The 17,416-nt window shown below is 40.1% G+C and overlaps 1 protein-coding gene across 5 annotated transcripts in view; it reads right to left on the bottom strand.

Moving 5' to 3' along the window:
- The window catches only part of map7b (microtubule-associated protein 7b), a 28,408-nt gene that overhangs the window by 6,494 nt on the left and 4,498 nt on the right, over positions 1-17,416 (bottom strand). For 2 of the 5 annotated variants that reach the window (XM_075458629.1, XM_075458626.1), the window contains exons 2-9: positions 8,478-8,642; positions 8,244-8,327; positions 7,502-7,665; positions 6,061-6,178; positions 5,010-5,120; positions 4,182-4,277; positions 3,009-3,128; positions 366-538 (exon numbers count right to left, since the gene is read on the bottom strand). In XM_075458629.1, coding sequence (XP_075314744.1) covers positions 366-538; positions 3,009-3,128; positions 4,182-4,277; positions 5,010-5,120; positions 6,061-6,178; positions 7,502-7,665; positions 8,244-8,327; positions 8,478-8,642 — 1,031 coding nt within the window. Of the gene's footprint in view, positions 1-365; positions 539-3,008; positions 3,129-4,181; positions 4,278-5,009; positions 5,121-5,552; positions 6,021-6,060; positions 6,179-7,501; positions 7,666-8,243; positions 8,328-8,477; positions 8,643-17,416 lie in introns of those variants that run through there. The other 3 variants (XM_075458627.1, XM_075458628.1, XM_075458630.1) reach the window with 3 other exon arrangements.

The raw sequence follows: 17,416 nt of genomic DNA on the forward strand, positions 1-17,416 counted from the left end.
TTCGTCTGGCTCAGCAAATTTTTGCAATTCCTTCCATTTAAGCACTGTGAGAAAATGCTTAGGTAGTGAGAACTATGTTTATTCTGGCAACATGTTGGCTAAAATGCTGGCAACACTCCCATTTAAACAAACTTCCACTTAAACACAACGGGCAATACTTCAGTCGCTAATATTACTGTGGTCACACTTTTGGTATTGTACTATTTAATCACTGTCAAAGTCCTTGTTGAGCAACATAAAATGAGAGTGAATAAAGGCAGACAGATCATTTGATACACCATTACACATCCGAAATATCACCTACTTTAGCTCCAAGCATGCCGGTATTACCATTAGTCTTATTCCCAGTCGATAACACCTCCTACCTGTGGTGTTCCTGTGGTTCTCCTCCGTGGGGTTGTGGAAGACGAGAAAGCCGTCTCCCTGCTGAGGTTCCTCTCCTGGCTGCGACAATGAGGGAGTGGCTGGGCCTGCAGGGCCTTAAAGGACATGGGGCCCGTGGGGTTGCAGGACACTGAGCGAGGACACACAGGCAAGGCTACAGTAATGTACGAAGTGAGGAAGTGAGGGTTTAGAGTGTTTTGAAGAAAGTATGGATCAGAACGGTGGAGGAATTTGTGGGACACCAGTAAGGATTTGATTAAGAAAAGGGAGCACAGAGCAAAAGATCAGGGAGGAAAGGAAGGATGTCAGATGGATGGGAAAAAAAAAAAAAAAAAGAAAGCCATGGGTTTGGGAAGACCAGCAGAGGATTGAAAGGAAAGGAAAGAAAAGAAAATGTTTGGTAGAAACAGAGAAGAAAAGAAAGAAAGCGTTAGTGCTACTGATTGGAAGAACAGCTACACATACACAGCAACCATCACTTTGGAATTATTTAATGAAAGATCCATATAATTAATTGAACAGAAGGAATTAGTCAACTTAAATGTAACATCTAAAACTTTATTACGTTAAAAATCTTCATTTTACTTTGTAACTCCAAGCTTAGATGACAACAGAAAAGATTGGCAAACTACTAACTGATGCAGAATTCCGCAGTGTTGGAAGCATTTCTACTTTACCATTCAGTCAAATCAAACTACTCATAATCAAAGAAGAAGTGAGCATGCAGCGTAATACAGCACATAAACAAACACTGTAGACAATACTGGCTTTGCAGAGCAAAGTGAAACAAGGCAGAGAGTGTTTGTGTGTGTTTGTATTTGAAAATATAAGAGAATTCAGTAACTCCCCAAAAAATAAAACCTACACAAAAGACAGAAAAATTTATGTGAAAAATAGAAAAAGCGGCCACGGTGTGCCCAGTGGGTTGAAAAACAACATATTCCAAAATGTCACAATTCACATTAAATGCTTAAGTTCAACAACCATTCTTAAATGGTTGTTGAACCATGTTGAAAATGGTTCTTAAAATTTCTGAGTGCCTTAAAATACAAATCCATTCTGCTACATGCTGTATATTCTGCATGGGCTCTTGACTGGCTATAATATAATCTTTTGAAAAAAAAAAAAAAAAAGGAGAAAAGAAAGAAATCCTCCCATTGGAAAAGTACCAGTGATCAGTAGGTTTCAAATGGCAACAAATAGTTTAACCCTAACTGATGCCTTAAGTAACTTCTCATTCTTAAACGCTGTGTCTGAAAACACATCTTGAGGTCGCACCAACATTACTGTGTTTAAGAAGGGTCAAATTATTATTCTGAAATTAATACATGGGTTAAGAACTGTCCAACATCAGTAAAACTCAAGGTTTTGGGACAAAACAGCTATGTAGTTTCAACAGTGAAGTTATTTGAAAGAAAAAAAGAAAATGGTTCAATTTGCTATGAAGCAAAAACAACCAGGTTTTTACATAAATAGATGTTTTTAAAAACATTTATAAATAGATTAAATGACAGGATTCCTCAGGTTCAAAATGTGTAAAAGTGGTTAAGGGAGTATGAGACATAATTTTCAAACATAGATTGACCATCACAGATTCAAGACTTAAAGGGACAGTTCACCTCTTTTGACATGAAGCTGTAAAAAATCCCATACAAGCAATATCATTTATGAACATTTTCTTACCCCTGCTGCGTCCTGTGAGCCGAGTTCCGGCCTCGTTTTGGCGTTGACAAAAGTAGTCAGGCTAGTTGGCAGGGGCTTAAAAAATAAAGCGTTTTGCTTCTAAAAACAATATGCGTTCAAAAGAGTAATACATTTGCATCACAAAATCGTTCTCCAGGAAAAAGTCAGACCTCACAATCGCTTGGCGCTATTTTCTCTCCCTTCGCATCAACTAGCCGGACTACTTTTGTCAACGCCAAAACGAGGCCGGAACTTTGCTCACAGTATGCAGCAGGTGGTAAGAAAATGTTCATAAATAATATTGCTAGTATGGGATGTCATACAGCTTCATGTCAAAAGAGGCGAACTATCCCTTTAAACTCTTCTGAATATCTTTAGGACATACTGGTGTAGACTTTACACGACCATCTCACTTTCCAACCATCAATACAAAACTCTGAACAAAAATGAATCCTGAGACATTACATCGGCTTACTGAAATGATGACATAGCAAATAAATGCCATTATCAAAGCTAAAGATGGTCCAAGTTAGAAGTGTGGGACTTTTTTTTTTTTTTTTTCTCATTCAAAAGCTACTTCTGTCATAGTAACAGCAAAGGGAAACCAGGCATGGTATCAATCTCCGAATACTTCCTGAACGGCTTATTTGTTTAGACTTTGGTGGGAGTGTGTGTGTTTGTGTGTGCATGCGAGAGCGAGCTTTGGGTGCCTGACACAAGCTGTTGAAGTTTCAGACAGTGTAATGCTTTAAGTCCGGCCAAATCTGATTAACATCCGAAACTACTTTGGTCAGGAGACTAAAATATAAACGATATAAATACTGTGCTAACAAATAACCAGCACAAGCGGCAGTGATTTAAGTGCGTTTCCATGAGCATCCGTCTCTCGGTCTGCAGCCCATCTTCAGAACGGGCTTCACACTGAAATGTGTGTGTGTTACCTGTTTGCTCTCCTGACAGACTCATAGCACTGCGGCTGCGGGCCAGGTACGAGTGCGTTGGCTGCTGCAGGCGGTTCACCACATTGCTCTCCCATGGCGTCAACGGAAGGCGGCGCAGCCCTTAACACACACATGTAACATCTGAGGTGTGATAACAGTTAAAACTATTAACTTTCTACTAATCAGCCCGAGCAATCAGTCAAAGCAGATTACAAGTTATGCATAATCACCGAAAGCGTTGCCCCATTCCTGCCCTGTGACTGCGTAACAGTAGGTGAGAGCTAAAGTGAAGTTAAACTATGCACAACATACTTGCATGCACCAGGCTGTTAATTATGAGAAGAAGCAAACATCCTGCGGTGAAGCGCAAACAGAAGGCAAAATGCAGGGAGGGGAGCATTCCAATAAACACTGCAGCGCAAAGGTCAAACTGCACCTGCATTTTAGGAAACAGCCTCTTCTTCTAATATTTCATTTGGAATTCTGCAACTTTTTCAGAGAAATAACCCAATAACCCTGCTTAAAATCTTTGAAGACAGTATAACAAGCAAAACATGCAGCCTTGTTGTACCAGGTCGGAGGTCTTAGGGAGCAGGGAAAAAGATAACGCCGGGCTGAAAACTGTACAAATAAATGAGTCGTCTGTGCTACTTTGAATTCAAACAGTTCTTGGTCTAAACGTTTGTGTTACACCGAACTGTTTGAGGTTTCTCAGTGTCCACGTTCTAATGTGCAGAGATCGCTTTGGCACTATAACAATAGTTACATACTTGCATATTACGTCTATGATGATAAATAAGTCTGACTATCTAAAATGTGTGTGTCAATTCTTCCAGATGAGAAATAAACGGCATACAATGTTCCCACAAAAACAACAAGATTATCCTACTGAGGATTAGAGAAGGGGGTCAATTGTTTGCACACAATATGTGCAAAGTACAAATATTAACACTGAATAAAAATGAATGGTCACTTTGGACAAAACGTAATTTTGTCTGGTTTGTCGGGATTTTTCAGTTAACCTTAACGAAGAGAAGTACACATCTCTCTACAAATCCCCGTTTTGTGTTCTTCCAATATCATTACATGACAGTTTCCAGCCCATGATCTTTTTGCATAACAACACTGAGTGTACAGTGTAACAGAGGACACCAAAGGTTGCTCTGAGGACACCTGTGTTTCTGTGCTGTGAGGTCTTCCCCTGATGTAGGCGGGGTTTGGACTGAGCTTTGCTTATAACAGGGGTGGAGGCTGTTCGCATTTGTAAACCTGTCAGCAACACCAAAGAACATCAAAGAATACATTAACTACTTGTCAACTTAAAACTGACAAAGTTTACATTTTAAAAAACGATAGGGGAAATTTTGAAATGTGATTATTTGCTGAGTCAGATGAGAGCATCAGTTCCACTCTCATGTCCATCTGATAAATATGAAGCAACAGTCAACAGCTTGATGGCTCTGCTTAGCATAAGGAAGGAAAAAGATCATCCAAATTCTTTCCAATTTAGATTTTTGTAACAAATTTGTTTAATCCCAATACAGACCTGAGAGGGAAAAAAAAAGAATATATGTGGTTTTACAGCTTGCTTTAGATTTTCCTACATGGTGTGCTCACAGGGATGATAAGACAGTTATTTAACAATGACATCCATTCATATTCAGTTTCTTTTAGTGGATTTAGTAGTGATGATGATAGCTTTTTTTTCTGTTACCTTTAAACAGAGCCAGACTTGCTGTTTCCATTTGTCCATCATTTAAGCTAATCCATCTATCTGTGGGCTGCAGCTTCATATTTTTCATCTAGTTACAGCAAGAAAGCAAGTAAGTTCCTTGCACTTAATTTCTTATTTGGTTTACATCAAGGTTAAAGTATAGTGTTAATGTCACAAAACATTAAGCTTAAATTAATGAAAATACTACAAAAGATGCATCAAAAAGCAGATAATCCTAACTAGGGTAATGCCAGCTTTTGTGTGTGTGCGATGTTTGCTTTCATTACCTCGGTCTGGTGAGTGTAGAAGTGTGGCAGATGAGTAGGAGAGGCGCTTGGTAATGATGGGGTCTGCATGTTTGGATAAATTCATAGTGGACACCGACCTTCTGTCGGCATCTAAGGTCAAAGAAAGATGATAAACATGAATCAAAACAACAGGACAACTTGGAGAAAAATACAGAGGAGGAAAGAGAGCTGGAGCCAGCACTCACTGAGAGGATTCTCTACCTTGGTTAACTTAGGTTAGATGTGGAAAAACTACCAACACAGCTAAAGAAAAGCAAACACACTGAAAAATGAATTGGTGCTAAATAGGTCACATCAACTAAAATCAAAATAAATGGTTTGAATGATCCTGTGCTGTGGATACAACTTCAGGAAACACACAGACTGCTACATGCAAATAAAACATCAAATACTAACCATGCTACACGCATTAGCCTACATGTATGCTAATGAGAGTGAGCTAGGATGGTACTGTACAGTTACAGTGCTACTGCTAGCATTCTAACGCTAGCCGGCTAAGTGAAACACTGCTATAATATTCACATTGGGAGGTCATTCCATATCTGCGGTAGTAACTGAAAGCACCCTGCATGTGCTCCAGTCCAGCAAGGTCGAGTGGATAGAGGAAAACTGACTCGACAAAACCTGGACCAAGGAGTGGAGAGAACAAAGGCGGAGAGACAAAGAGCAGAGAGCAGGTAAAGGGAGAAAAAGAGCCAGAGAGAGGTTGAGTTTGAGAATGAGGGAGAGAAAGAGAAGGGTGTGAGTAAGCAGTAACAACAGAGGCAGCGGATCTAAAAAGTTTAATATAAACATGGCAGAACAATACTGACAAGCAGAGGCAGGCAGACATATTTATACGAGAGAGACACATCAGAGAGACGACAATGAAATATTCAATGTACTCCAAAGCATTAATATAGAAAGAAAAGTGGTCATATAATGGCATATTCTCCATCAGTGTGGGGGTTGTAGAACAAGACTGTCTCAATACAATTTAATGTCCATGGAAGAGTTTTGTGTTTTTTGAGTTTGGTGTGAGATGAAGTACCTGCTGATGTGCTGGGAATGTTTGTCTGCAGCGCTCCTCCCCAAGACCAGCGGTTGGGCTTCTGTGTGGTTTTCTGGCTCCTTTCCAGAGTGCGACGCATCACTGCCTCATGACGGGCCTTTGATCAGAACAGCAACAATGAGAAAATCATCTGTCAGAAAGCAGGGACCAAACTATTTTTCGCACTCTGAAGGGGCACAGTGTATTCCGTTTATCTCTGGAAATGAAGGCTGTCGTGTGTGTTGTACATCTACATGGTAGCCATTATAAAATACTCAAAAGGATACCAAAGCACCCTGTGTATCCCAGAGTAATCTTAAGATGATGAATGCTGCAATACCAAAAGCATTGAGGTCCACAAAAGGTTTCATTTTTCCCAGTCATGTTCCCAAAGTACAGTAAAAACTAGCTGAGTTCGTAGCTAGCTGAAATAGATGAGGCCTAGGTGCAGTTGACAAATAAAATAATTACAAGCTAAATACATAGTGAGTGCAGTTTGTCAGAATGCTGGTTTGATCCATAGACTGTAAGAAGTGTAAGCTGCCGCTCTGATGCCACCCGCTGGTTTGTGAACTAAAGTCCTGAAGCCTTGAGCTCAGACTTTGACTGTCGCTATGTTGGCATTTCTACAGCATATTTGGACAAGAAGGCTTCACTACAGAGTAACCAAAAAGTGTGCAACTTTGTAAATATGGAATTGCTCTCAGAAGCAGAACCAGCACACGTATCAGAAGGGGTGACTAATGTCATTACAGTTACTTTTGGGGAAAAAAAAAAAAACGTATTAACTTGCATTACATGAGAGAAACTGATGCTTTTTGGAAGCTACAACCATTCCGTAGTGTGCTGGTGCAGTCAAATGTATTGTTTTGTTCTTTTAATGCTTCTGTCAGAGTCTGAGAAATGGTTTTCATGAACATTGACAATTTTATATCAGGTTATAGCATGTTTTCAAACAATGGTCTGGAGTTTGCTTACTTTCTTAAAGGGAACCTTAGATCTCAGTGGGTTAAATCAATACAAATTAAACCAAGTTAATAGAGAAATGACTTGCTTCTGAACAGGAGAGCTACAATCTTTTAAATGATGCTGAATGTTTCCATTGTCATAAGCTGCAAGAGTTTTAAGAATATCTCTGTGTGAGTGAAGAGTTCTCATGGCTGAAGGTTTTGTATCACAATCAGCAATACTTGTTGCCAAATGCCATCTTTGTTAAATCTCTTTGTTTACTTTGAAAATTGGGTCCATCCGAAATCTTTTTGTGGCATCGTGACACAGACACTTCACATTTCCATTGTTTTCAGTGTGCAAGTAAAAAGGAGAAATAAGAGTACAAACAATAGGAGGACGTTTCAACTGCTGCTCGAATAAGAATATCACGTTTATGAGAAAAGTGCAAAATCAGGATGAACATTTATGCACATGGCGCGTGAGTAAGTACCCGATCCTCATCCAGTTTTTGCCGTCGTTTCTCCTCCACAGCGGCCCGTCTCTTCTCCTCCTTTACCCGCTGCTCTTCCAGCCTTCTCCTTCTCTCCTCCAGGTGCTTCTCATAGTACTGCTTGGCTCGCTCCTCCCGCACCTGCCACTGAGCCTCCTTTGCAGCTGTGGCAGGTTGCACATATAGTTAACACACACATAGTTAACACCGGTTTTTTGCGCCTTCTTGCGCATTAATGTGTTCACATGGGTGCACACACTGGAAAAATTTCCCTCAGGCTTATACCGACAATGTGAAGGGTGAGCTGCACGTCATGTGACTAAGCTTTGGCACAAAACAAAAACCAAATCCCACAGCCGCTTAGCCGGAGCCAGAGGTATGTCTGCTGTAAAACACCATCAGCATTGAGACGCTTCAAGAAAATACACAGAAACAAGCTTCAACTTCGTAAAACCCATCTGCTCCAGTATGTCAATTAGACACTGCTCCAAAAATTAAAAAAAAATAAAAAATACCCAAAACACCAGCCCTTCTAAAACCTGTACCATAGACTGCTCTGTTATGCAACATGGAATCCGTAGCAACAGGGTGCCTGGCTTCAGCCTAGACTTTATGTAACATATCAAGGAAACAGGCAATTCACCACAGCTACCAGGCCAAGGTCAGTTACGATAAGTTGAGGGAAAGATGAACAACAAAGTGAGGGATGCACTTTACGCATCACTGTTCAATGAAAACTCACCATTCTGTTTCTCACGCTCCTCTCTGCGCTCACGGGCCAACCTCTGACGCTCGTCGATCTTGTTGAAAAGCAGCGAGTCTGCCCCTACAAACAATAGTTTAACAGCAAAAAAAATTTAAAATAATAAAAAAAAAAAAAATCTATGAGCAATATCAAAAGTTTGGAAAAAGACAATGGGTAACAGAGAAAAACTGATTTAGTTGTTATATACATCGATTTATCTGCGAGCTTTACCTGTTTTGGCAGCAGCATTACTACCAGGGCTGCTACTGGTGCGATTAGTGGTGGGAGTGGGGATAGGAGTCAGGGTGGGGGTGTAAACAGGCCCAGAGCATGAAGAGCTGGGATGAGTCGCTGAAGACAGTCTGCCATCCTCCGACTTATACAGAGGGTAGGATGCTGGAAAGAAAAGAAAGATGACAGGTTTCACAAAACTCCTGGGAGATAAAGCAGAGACAGGCGAACACAAAGCCATCATTATACTGTAGGAGGTTCCACCAGTGGCTAAATTTCCAGAACATCTGTATATCAGTATACACACCCACAGCGGTTTCAAAAGTTTTACTACCAAATTACAGTCAGCCACAGGAGCAGTGCTTCCACAGGATCTTTCCTCCGTGGATAAGGTGTTGCAGTGTGCCCATAACAGAGTGTTTCTTAAAACAAATGCATCAGGTGTTTCACCAAGTACAGTACTGCTCATTACATAAACTGTCATATGCATCACAAATACACTGCTATTGATGTACAAGCACACCTGCTGGAATGGTTCATCTCCATGTGTAGAGCAAAACATGCTCTACACCTTTAATCAATGGACTTTTGCACAGTCAAACTCAATATACCGTGGATTGGGATCAAATAACACCAAGAGGCATTTTGAACACTTCTGGTGGTTAATCATATTGTATGTAAATGTCATAATATTTCATTCCAAATCAGTCTTCCCTTGATAGGGAAAGAGATAACAACTTTTAAAAACCCAATAAAATGAGATGGTTCCCACTTCCCACGCTGCTGAGACTAACAATCTAAACTCGATCACAAAACACCTTTCAGCAGAGCAGCATTTGTCTCCAGATGAAAGCAGCAGTTGTACTGTATCATGTTGCTTATTTACAAAAAAGCCATCTTGTTTAAAGTTACCTTTGCTGAGATTACATTATCTCTAGTAGACAATTTCAAGTAAGACTTTCAATGATGTTCAAATAGTGGTGGTGAAAAAAAAAACATACCACAGTGGAAGTCAGTAACAAAGCTTTACAGCATGTGAGAAAACATGGAAGAACTGCAACAATACAGTGCATGATTACAGAGATGTGGAGGATTATGTGACACTGGCGGAGTTGCTTTAAACTCTGTAACTACCTGAAGGTATGTTAACTAAGCCATGTGGAGAAACCATCTGTTTCGGATTTCCTTTTGTTTTGGGATAAACACCATATTTGATAACGTAGGCTGAGGAATAGCACTGGTTACATGCAAATGCATAATATGTTTTTTTAGCCAAGTACTCAGTTTTCCTTGGTTAAGGACATGTGAAGCTATTGTCTGGGGCATTTTGTAAAGCTTGTGAAGGCACAGAAGATCATTCAAGTGAATAGTGACCTGGAAATTCTAAAAAGAATGATTATACATCAACCGCAACAGAGACACAAAGCGTGTCCACACATGACCGGTAGACTTATTTGTACAAATGATCACCATTTTAACCACCGTATGACTGCACTTCCTGATTACCGCAGGAAACAACAGTGTTACTGGTGTCCCATAAGTCATAACGAAGCATCATTAGTGCATAAAGGTCCAAAAATAGAATGAATGTGAATGATATATTGTGGTACTGATGTGATATGATGAAAAGAAGCAGAGCAATACAGGCTTTGTGGATGAAAGAATGACAATATGTAAAATGGGCATAAAACAACATACAGTATGCTGTACTTTATGTATTATGTCCCCAGTGAGTTGCAGCGTTTCCTCTCAGCTCGAGGCAACGATATGGATTAATGGCACTATCAGGCTAAGGGTGACTCAGCACTTTCAGGTCAGCGTTCTAGATAGGGAGCTTTATAGTGGTCGTGATGCAGATGTAAAACAGACAGGAAACCTGCACAGGCCTTTTTGAACTTTGAGATGGAAGGCAGGCCAATTAGTCATGGAGGCAATTACAAATGTAATCAGTGTATAATTTGGTGACAAGGTTGTGCACAAATTTGCATTGACTGGGAGAAGTGAATGATGTGCAGACATAAGTGAGAGAAAGAAGAGAAGCTTCCACAGATTCTAAAGATTAAAAAAATTAGACATCCTCAAATCAGGCTAAAAGTTTCCTATCTAATGCAACAGGTGAGCTCCCTACTGCAGTGATGAAGTCTCTAGTTTAAACTTAATACCAATCCTCCCTTGCATGCATATATCAACGCTGCTGGCATGTTGCAGAATAATATAAACCCAAACTTTTGTTGCCGTCTCCATCCAAAACACACTCGCTCGTTTTACAATGATTTACAAAAGAACTTGCTGGAAAAAGACATGAGGTCACGGCTGAAGAGGTATTACATGTCACTGTCTATGGGACATCTGCAGAGATGTGTACACAAGCATTCACGGGTCTACACTGCCCCAGGTATATGTGGTTTTAAAGGCTATTGTTATAACAGGAAAGGCAGGACTGGGATTGTATACTCCTGCACCCAAAACATTTTCCTCAAATAAAAGATCAGTTCATTGAGGGAAGACTAATGTAAATATTAAACTAAATATTTAACTGTTGGTTGAAGGGATTTTTGATTAAAAATAATAATGGCATAAATGAGATGACATGAAGTTTAATGAGAAGTCAAACGCTTATATATTTGCATTGGGGAAAAAATAAAAAAAAATAAAAGAAAAAGCGAACTAACAAGGAGCTCCATCTATTTGTGTGAAATGAGTTCAAAGTCAACATCCAGTGACTGTCAAAGAGCGAAATCCCTTTTCCTCAGTTTGACAGACTGAGGAAAAGGGGCACCGCACAGGAACAAACTGGAATGCTCTTCACCAAAGAGACAAAAAAAAGGGAGGCAGTAACATAGAGACAGGTCTACGGAAAGAAGACATCTATATATACTTACAATTTAAATGAATAACTGCCAATCCATCACTTAAGTCTGTGATTAGAGTAACAGCGTACCTGCTATAGTGCAGATATGATTAAAGATTGATCTACTCAATCTATGCACCCACTTTCACAGAAACAGGACATAATTGATTCTTGTGGGAAATGTGTTACAGTAGTAATCTAATCAGTACATCTGAGTAAGAGCAGAACACAATATGGGTAACATAGATGAATAAACATGAAATAGAAAGTGTGCATTTACGCATAAAAATGGCTGTATAAAGCATGTATTTTTCTTCAAATGTGGCCCATACTTACACAACTCTCTTTACTTTCACTCACACACAGAGTTACTGTGTTAAGGATGTTGCCATTTGGACAGCATCCAGAGGTCTCATTACCAAAGTATTTAAATATGTGATGCAGTGTATCCCATGATAAAGTATGAACTGCATGGGCATCCAATTGGTATTGCATCATTCTGTGTTTAAGAGGTTTCAAACACACCTACACAGATGTGCATGCATATGCTGCAAAAAACAAGAATGTGCAGTAAAACCAAACTTTTAAAGTGATGTTTTCTCAACCCATTACAACCTCAAGCTTCATTTAAATGGCCTCTAAAACCTGAGGATGTTCATGTAAACTTAAAACTGCCCATTAAAACATTTTAGTTTCAACCTCTGCAAAACTATAGACATGAAATTGAAATCAAAATCATCCAAGAGGTTAAACAGGTTTTATCATAAGTTTATGACTTTGGGTGTCTGACATGAATTTCACATCTGGTTTAAAAGTTAAAAGTGTTACTTAAGGTCTAAATGGGTGAGTAACAATTCAGCCATTTTCGCCAAATCATACAATAATACATGTTTAACATTTAGACTGAAGAATACGAAGCCTGACAGTGCAGCACTCTCACTATGATTGACCTCGAGCTTATAAATATAGAGATCACAGAGGAGAACCATCCATCCATCCATTTCCTATATCCGCTTAATCTAGTTCAGGGTCGCCTTATCCAGCTGTAATTGGGCGAGAGGCAGGGACAGGTCGCCAGTCCATCACAGGGCCCAAACAGAACCACTCAAGGCATTCTACCTGCACAGTAAGTGAGGTTACCTAAGGTCAAAGGGCATCCGGTTAGTTCTATATGTGGCCGTGTCAATGCAATGCAGGGTTTTAATGTTACCATACTGTAAATTGGAGTAAACCAGGTAAAGACTGTAGTGTAGATTGGCCGAAACCCTAATATTCAAACTTAGGGGAAAAACAATAAATAAATGGAGGAATAGTTTGGATAAACTGCAATCCTGGTTACAAAAAATGTGCAAGTTGAGAGGAAAGACCATTTTATTTTTAGCAAATAAGTGGCACTTGTGGTCCAATCATCAACCCAAATAATCTATCCAAATAATCTAAAGGGAACAGTTAGTGAGCAAATGCAAAGGTTTCTTACAAATAAACTGTCTGATAGAAACAACAAAGCCGAAACTCAAAAGCGCATTTTCCTTTCCTGTTTCCATTACAAATTTGTGAAGTTCATACAGTTGCTCTGATTCCATATAAAACCTGCGTGATCCTTGAACTATTGAGTACTCACACTTCATAAGCACCCTTTTTTATGCAAGTGTGCCACAGAATTCTATATGCCGTTCTTTGCAAGTATGCCCTGTCACGCCTTCCTACGGTACAGAATATTTTGGATGTATAATCACAACGTAAACATTAATAAAAAACACAATCAGGAATTTCTCACTGATCTGATATACTTGTGGTGCAGCTGTGTCCTCCGACTGCATGTCAAAGACTTACCCATCTGTTCTAGAGGTCATTAAGCCAACAAACCTCAAATAGCTGTGAGTATATTTGCTTATGCGCATTAGCCAGCAGTTTAACAGCCTCTGCAAACACACCATGGTCAGTTTGATGTGCAGCATAATTGTACTTGCCAATAAATGCTCGTCTACAAGCTGGACTTAAAGGATAAGACCGGTTTTTTGACATTGGGCCCTTGATTTCACATTATAACATGATGTTCTACTCACCCCTGCTTGTTGTTGAACATTTGGAGCTGTTCCGAAGATATTCGAGAGGCGTCTGGCTGCTCTCTTGAGATATTCGGCCATGAAACGGTTTCCTATGGGCAAGCTTATACAGGCACAAACTATGCTGTTTATAATTTATTAATTACTGTACATTAGCACTGATAACGTGGAGGTGCGTCGCTTACTTAAAAAAATCCGGGTTATTGTAATTTTGATTTTTTTGTCGTAAAGTGGGTGTTACTGACGTCATCGTCGTCCTACTGCCACCGACAGCCCACAGACCTGCTGCCTATTTATTCATTCGGCTAAAATTCAAAATTAGTAACCCGGATTTTTTTAAGTAAGCGACGCACCTCCACGTTATCAGTGCTAGTGTACAATAATTAATAAATTATAAACAGCATAGTTTGTGCCTGTATAAGCTTGCCCATAGGAAACCGTTTCATGGCCGAATATCTCAAGAGAGCAGCCAGACGCCTCGCGAATATCTTCTGAACAGTTCCAAATGACCAACAACAAGCAGGGGTGAGTAGAACATCATGTTATAATGTGAAATCAAGGGCCCAATGTCAAAAAAACGGTCTTATCCTTTAAAGATATCAAGATCTTTGGCAATTTTCACACTCAAGTTTCCAACTTATTTTATACCATATAAGTCAAAAGTATGGGCTCAACACCACACTAAGTTACATTTTATCTGATAAAGACTGGATTTAATAAGAGGACAAAAACTTTAAAAGTGTTGCTGTTTAAATGCATATTGGTTTAACAAAGCACAGCTCACCACTCTTTTGATGTTTGAAAACAGTTGTTAACATCCTTATGTTACAGCTAATAATTCTGAAATTGTTCTATTTCAATTCCAATACAGTGCCAAAATAAAACTGTTCTGATGCTAACGCAGTAATGGTCATTCTACATCCTTCATCATGTTCTAACAATGTGGACTCGTCAGTTAAGTCAGCAGAAGTTGCAGGGTCATGTGGGACCCAAATGTTAAGTGGTATGGCTGCATGCTGCAGTCAGATGTAAAACCTTCATCTTTACCTGGATTGTGGGTCATAATTCCAGGCGTGTCGATTCAAAGATGAGACCTGCGCACCTGGCCAATATCTCAACTCCAACTAGTTGAATCTGGGGGCATTTTTTCCTACTTCCTGAAAACATCCTTCACAAATGAAGATAAGCTCAAATTCAAAGTCCATGATAAAGCCCGAGGGAACAAATGAGAACACCAGAAGGAAAAAAACAAAAGTCACATTTCCATCCAAAACTCCTTTTAAGGTGAAGGAAAAGCGAGAAACGAAAACAAGAGGTCAGTTTGTGTCACTGCTGTTGATAGGCAGTGAGAGACGGGTTGTGGCGACTCTCCAGCCCATCCTTTTGTCTATGTGTGTGTGTATATGCATTTAACAACAGTGTGTATAACTGAGAGTGAGACATAGGGAGAGTGTGACCGTTTAATCTGCCCCTCCTTCCTCTTGTGCTCTGTGTGTGTATGTGTGCGCACACCCTCCCCACCCCCAATCTATCTGCATTCACTGCCAGTCAGATTAAATGGTCAGAGTTGGCGATTAATGCTCTGCTGTCCAGGCCAGTGGGTAACAGGCAAGCACACTCTGCAGCTCCTTCCTCCCCTGCTGCCTGAGAGGATTAGCTGCTGCTAATGCTAAGCCAAACTATAACCTCCAACCACCAGAGAGGCAAAGGGGGCAGGGATGGGAGCCTTCCTTTATAGTCCTGGGACAGGCATTCAGGCCTGGATAAAAGGTGCAAGAATGGTGGTTTCTGTTTTTGTAGACTAAGCTGTGTTCATTGCACATTGCAGGCACGATTCAGCCTTAATGATGAGGGAAATGCCTGGTGTTACCAAAGATTCCTAGGAAATTTTAATGTTACAGAAACTATGTTAGGCAATTTGTCATTGACATTACGGTTTTCATACAAACTGATAACACAAATTATCCAGCTAAACACCGAGTACTGGGCTATGTTCTTTTTTCTATGAAACACAGTTAATTATTTTTGAGATATGGCTATTGAAGACCACATTTTTCCAGATAAATGTAAAGAGTAGGCTTCATGGAAAACTTTTAGATAACTCCCAAGAGTTCACAATCTTCACTTCAATTTTCCTGCTCGCTTCCCTTCATTCCTCCTTTACTACTAATTGTGCTACCCATACCACTATATTTATGCATTAAATTAAAGAATCAGCATAAGAACAGGTTCTGAGGGCAAGAGCAAAAGAGACCAGGGTCTATCAGACAGGATTCTGGGGGCAGGATGCAAAGAGCCCACCAACGGTCCAGCACATGGTAGCAGAGTGTAAGATGCAGGCAGGTAAAGCATACATGGAATACCATAATTGAGTGGCGGGAATACTGTACAGGAACATCTACACAGAGCATGGGGTTGGAAGTCCCAAAGTCAAAGTGGGATATACTTCCAATGGTGGCGAAGAATAACAGAGCTAAGATTCAGTGGGATTTCCATATCCAGGCTGATAAATGTATGATGGCTAACCAGCCAGACATTGTGGTGGTCGTAACAGAAAAAGGCAGTCGTGATAGATGTAGAAATCCCAAGTAACAGCAACATCAACAAGTAACTCAAGAAGCTTAAGAAATACCAATGGCTGAATGAGGAAGCTGTAAAGATACGGGGAATGAAAGCGATCGTGGTAATCAGAGCACTTAGGGCCGTGAGCCCCAAACTGGTAGAGTGGCTCCAACAGATCACAGGAACAACATCAGATGTCTCTGTCCAGAAGAATGCAGCCCCAGAAACAGCGGAGATACTGAGTCAAACATTTAAGCTGCCGGGACTCTGGAAGTGGACCAGAGCTTGAAAAAGACACAACAAAGCCATTACAATCCATCCAAAACACTGGTAACTGAACCATATTACTACTGTAAATTACTCTGTTTCAGAGTTACGGGGGACCTTTGATCAAGGAGGAATCTGAAAAGCTCAATTCTCTCTTGATACAGCCAGCTGATATGCAGTGGGTTGTAAAAATATTCAACCCTCTTGGCATTTTCCTTTTTTTCAACAAATCAAAAATAATCCAAACTTGTGAAGCAAAATGGAAAAAATATCAAAAGTAAAAGAAGAAAAAATTATATGTGCATATGTATTCACTTCCAAAGTCAGTACTTTGTAGAGTCATCTTTTGCAGCAAATACACCTACAAGTCTCTTGGGTGAAGTCTCTATAAGCTTGGCACATCTTGCCACTGGGATCCGACCAGAGGACTCTCTTCCACATGTTTAGCAGATCTCACTCACACAAACTTTTCTGAGAGCAATTGCTTTTTTCTGGGCAATCTTGCATATAACGCATGTGTGTGAGTGTACAGTCTATAGTGGTCCTAACAGATACGCCGGTCTCTTCTGTATGCAATACTATACGACCTAAAAAATAAATCATTACACGTTGTAATTTACAACTTGTTATCTACACTCCCACAAGTCTTCAGATTCTGAATACAAGTCAAACAGAAACAGAAAACTAGAGATGGCTGTTTCTGGAACATCGTCCTTGATGGCACTCGCCAAAACATTTTCTGTTGTGCCACTTAAAAAGGAAACTGTGACTGCAGACATACGCTGGTCTGTTAACTGACTGCTGTGCTTACTGATGCACTGCAGCCACCTACACGTGTGAAGCAGACTGCACCTTCATCCGCTGTCCTTGTCTTGACCCAATCTTGCCTTGTCAGCCGATTTTCCCTTCCACAAACAAAACTGTCCTTCATCATCAAACCAGTCAGCCAGCTGTGTCTGCAGGGCTCAGTTTGATGAGTAAAAAGGCAAGAGCAAGCAGTACACACTTACAATGCAACGAACAAATACAATCACACACACCTTTAATGACAGAACACAGCACTGTTTGACAGTTACTTTTTTTTTTAGCATTCATGCTCCTTGCACATTCATTCACTATCATTAAAAAAAAAAAAAAAAAATGTGAACAAATAGGCACAGGACTTCAGGGATCCATCTTTTCAGGCTTTCTGC

Source organism: Odontesthes bonariensis, chromosome 24, assembly GCF_027942865.1.
Source record: "Odontesthes bonariensis isolate fOdoBon6 chromosome 24, fOdoBon6.hap1, whole genome shotgun sequence".
Taxonomy (NCBI): Eukaryota; Metazoa; Chordata; class Actinopteri; order Atheriniformes; family Atherinopsidae; genus Odontesthes; species Odontesthes bonariensis.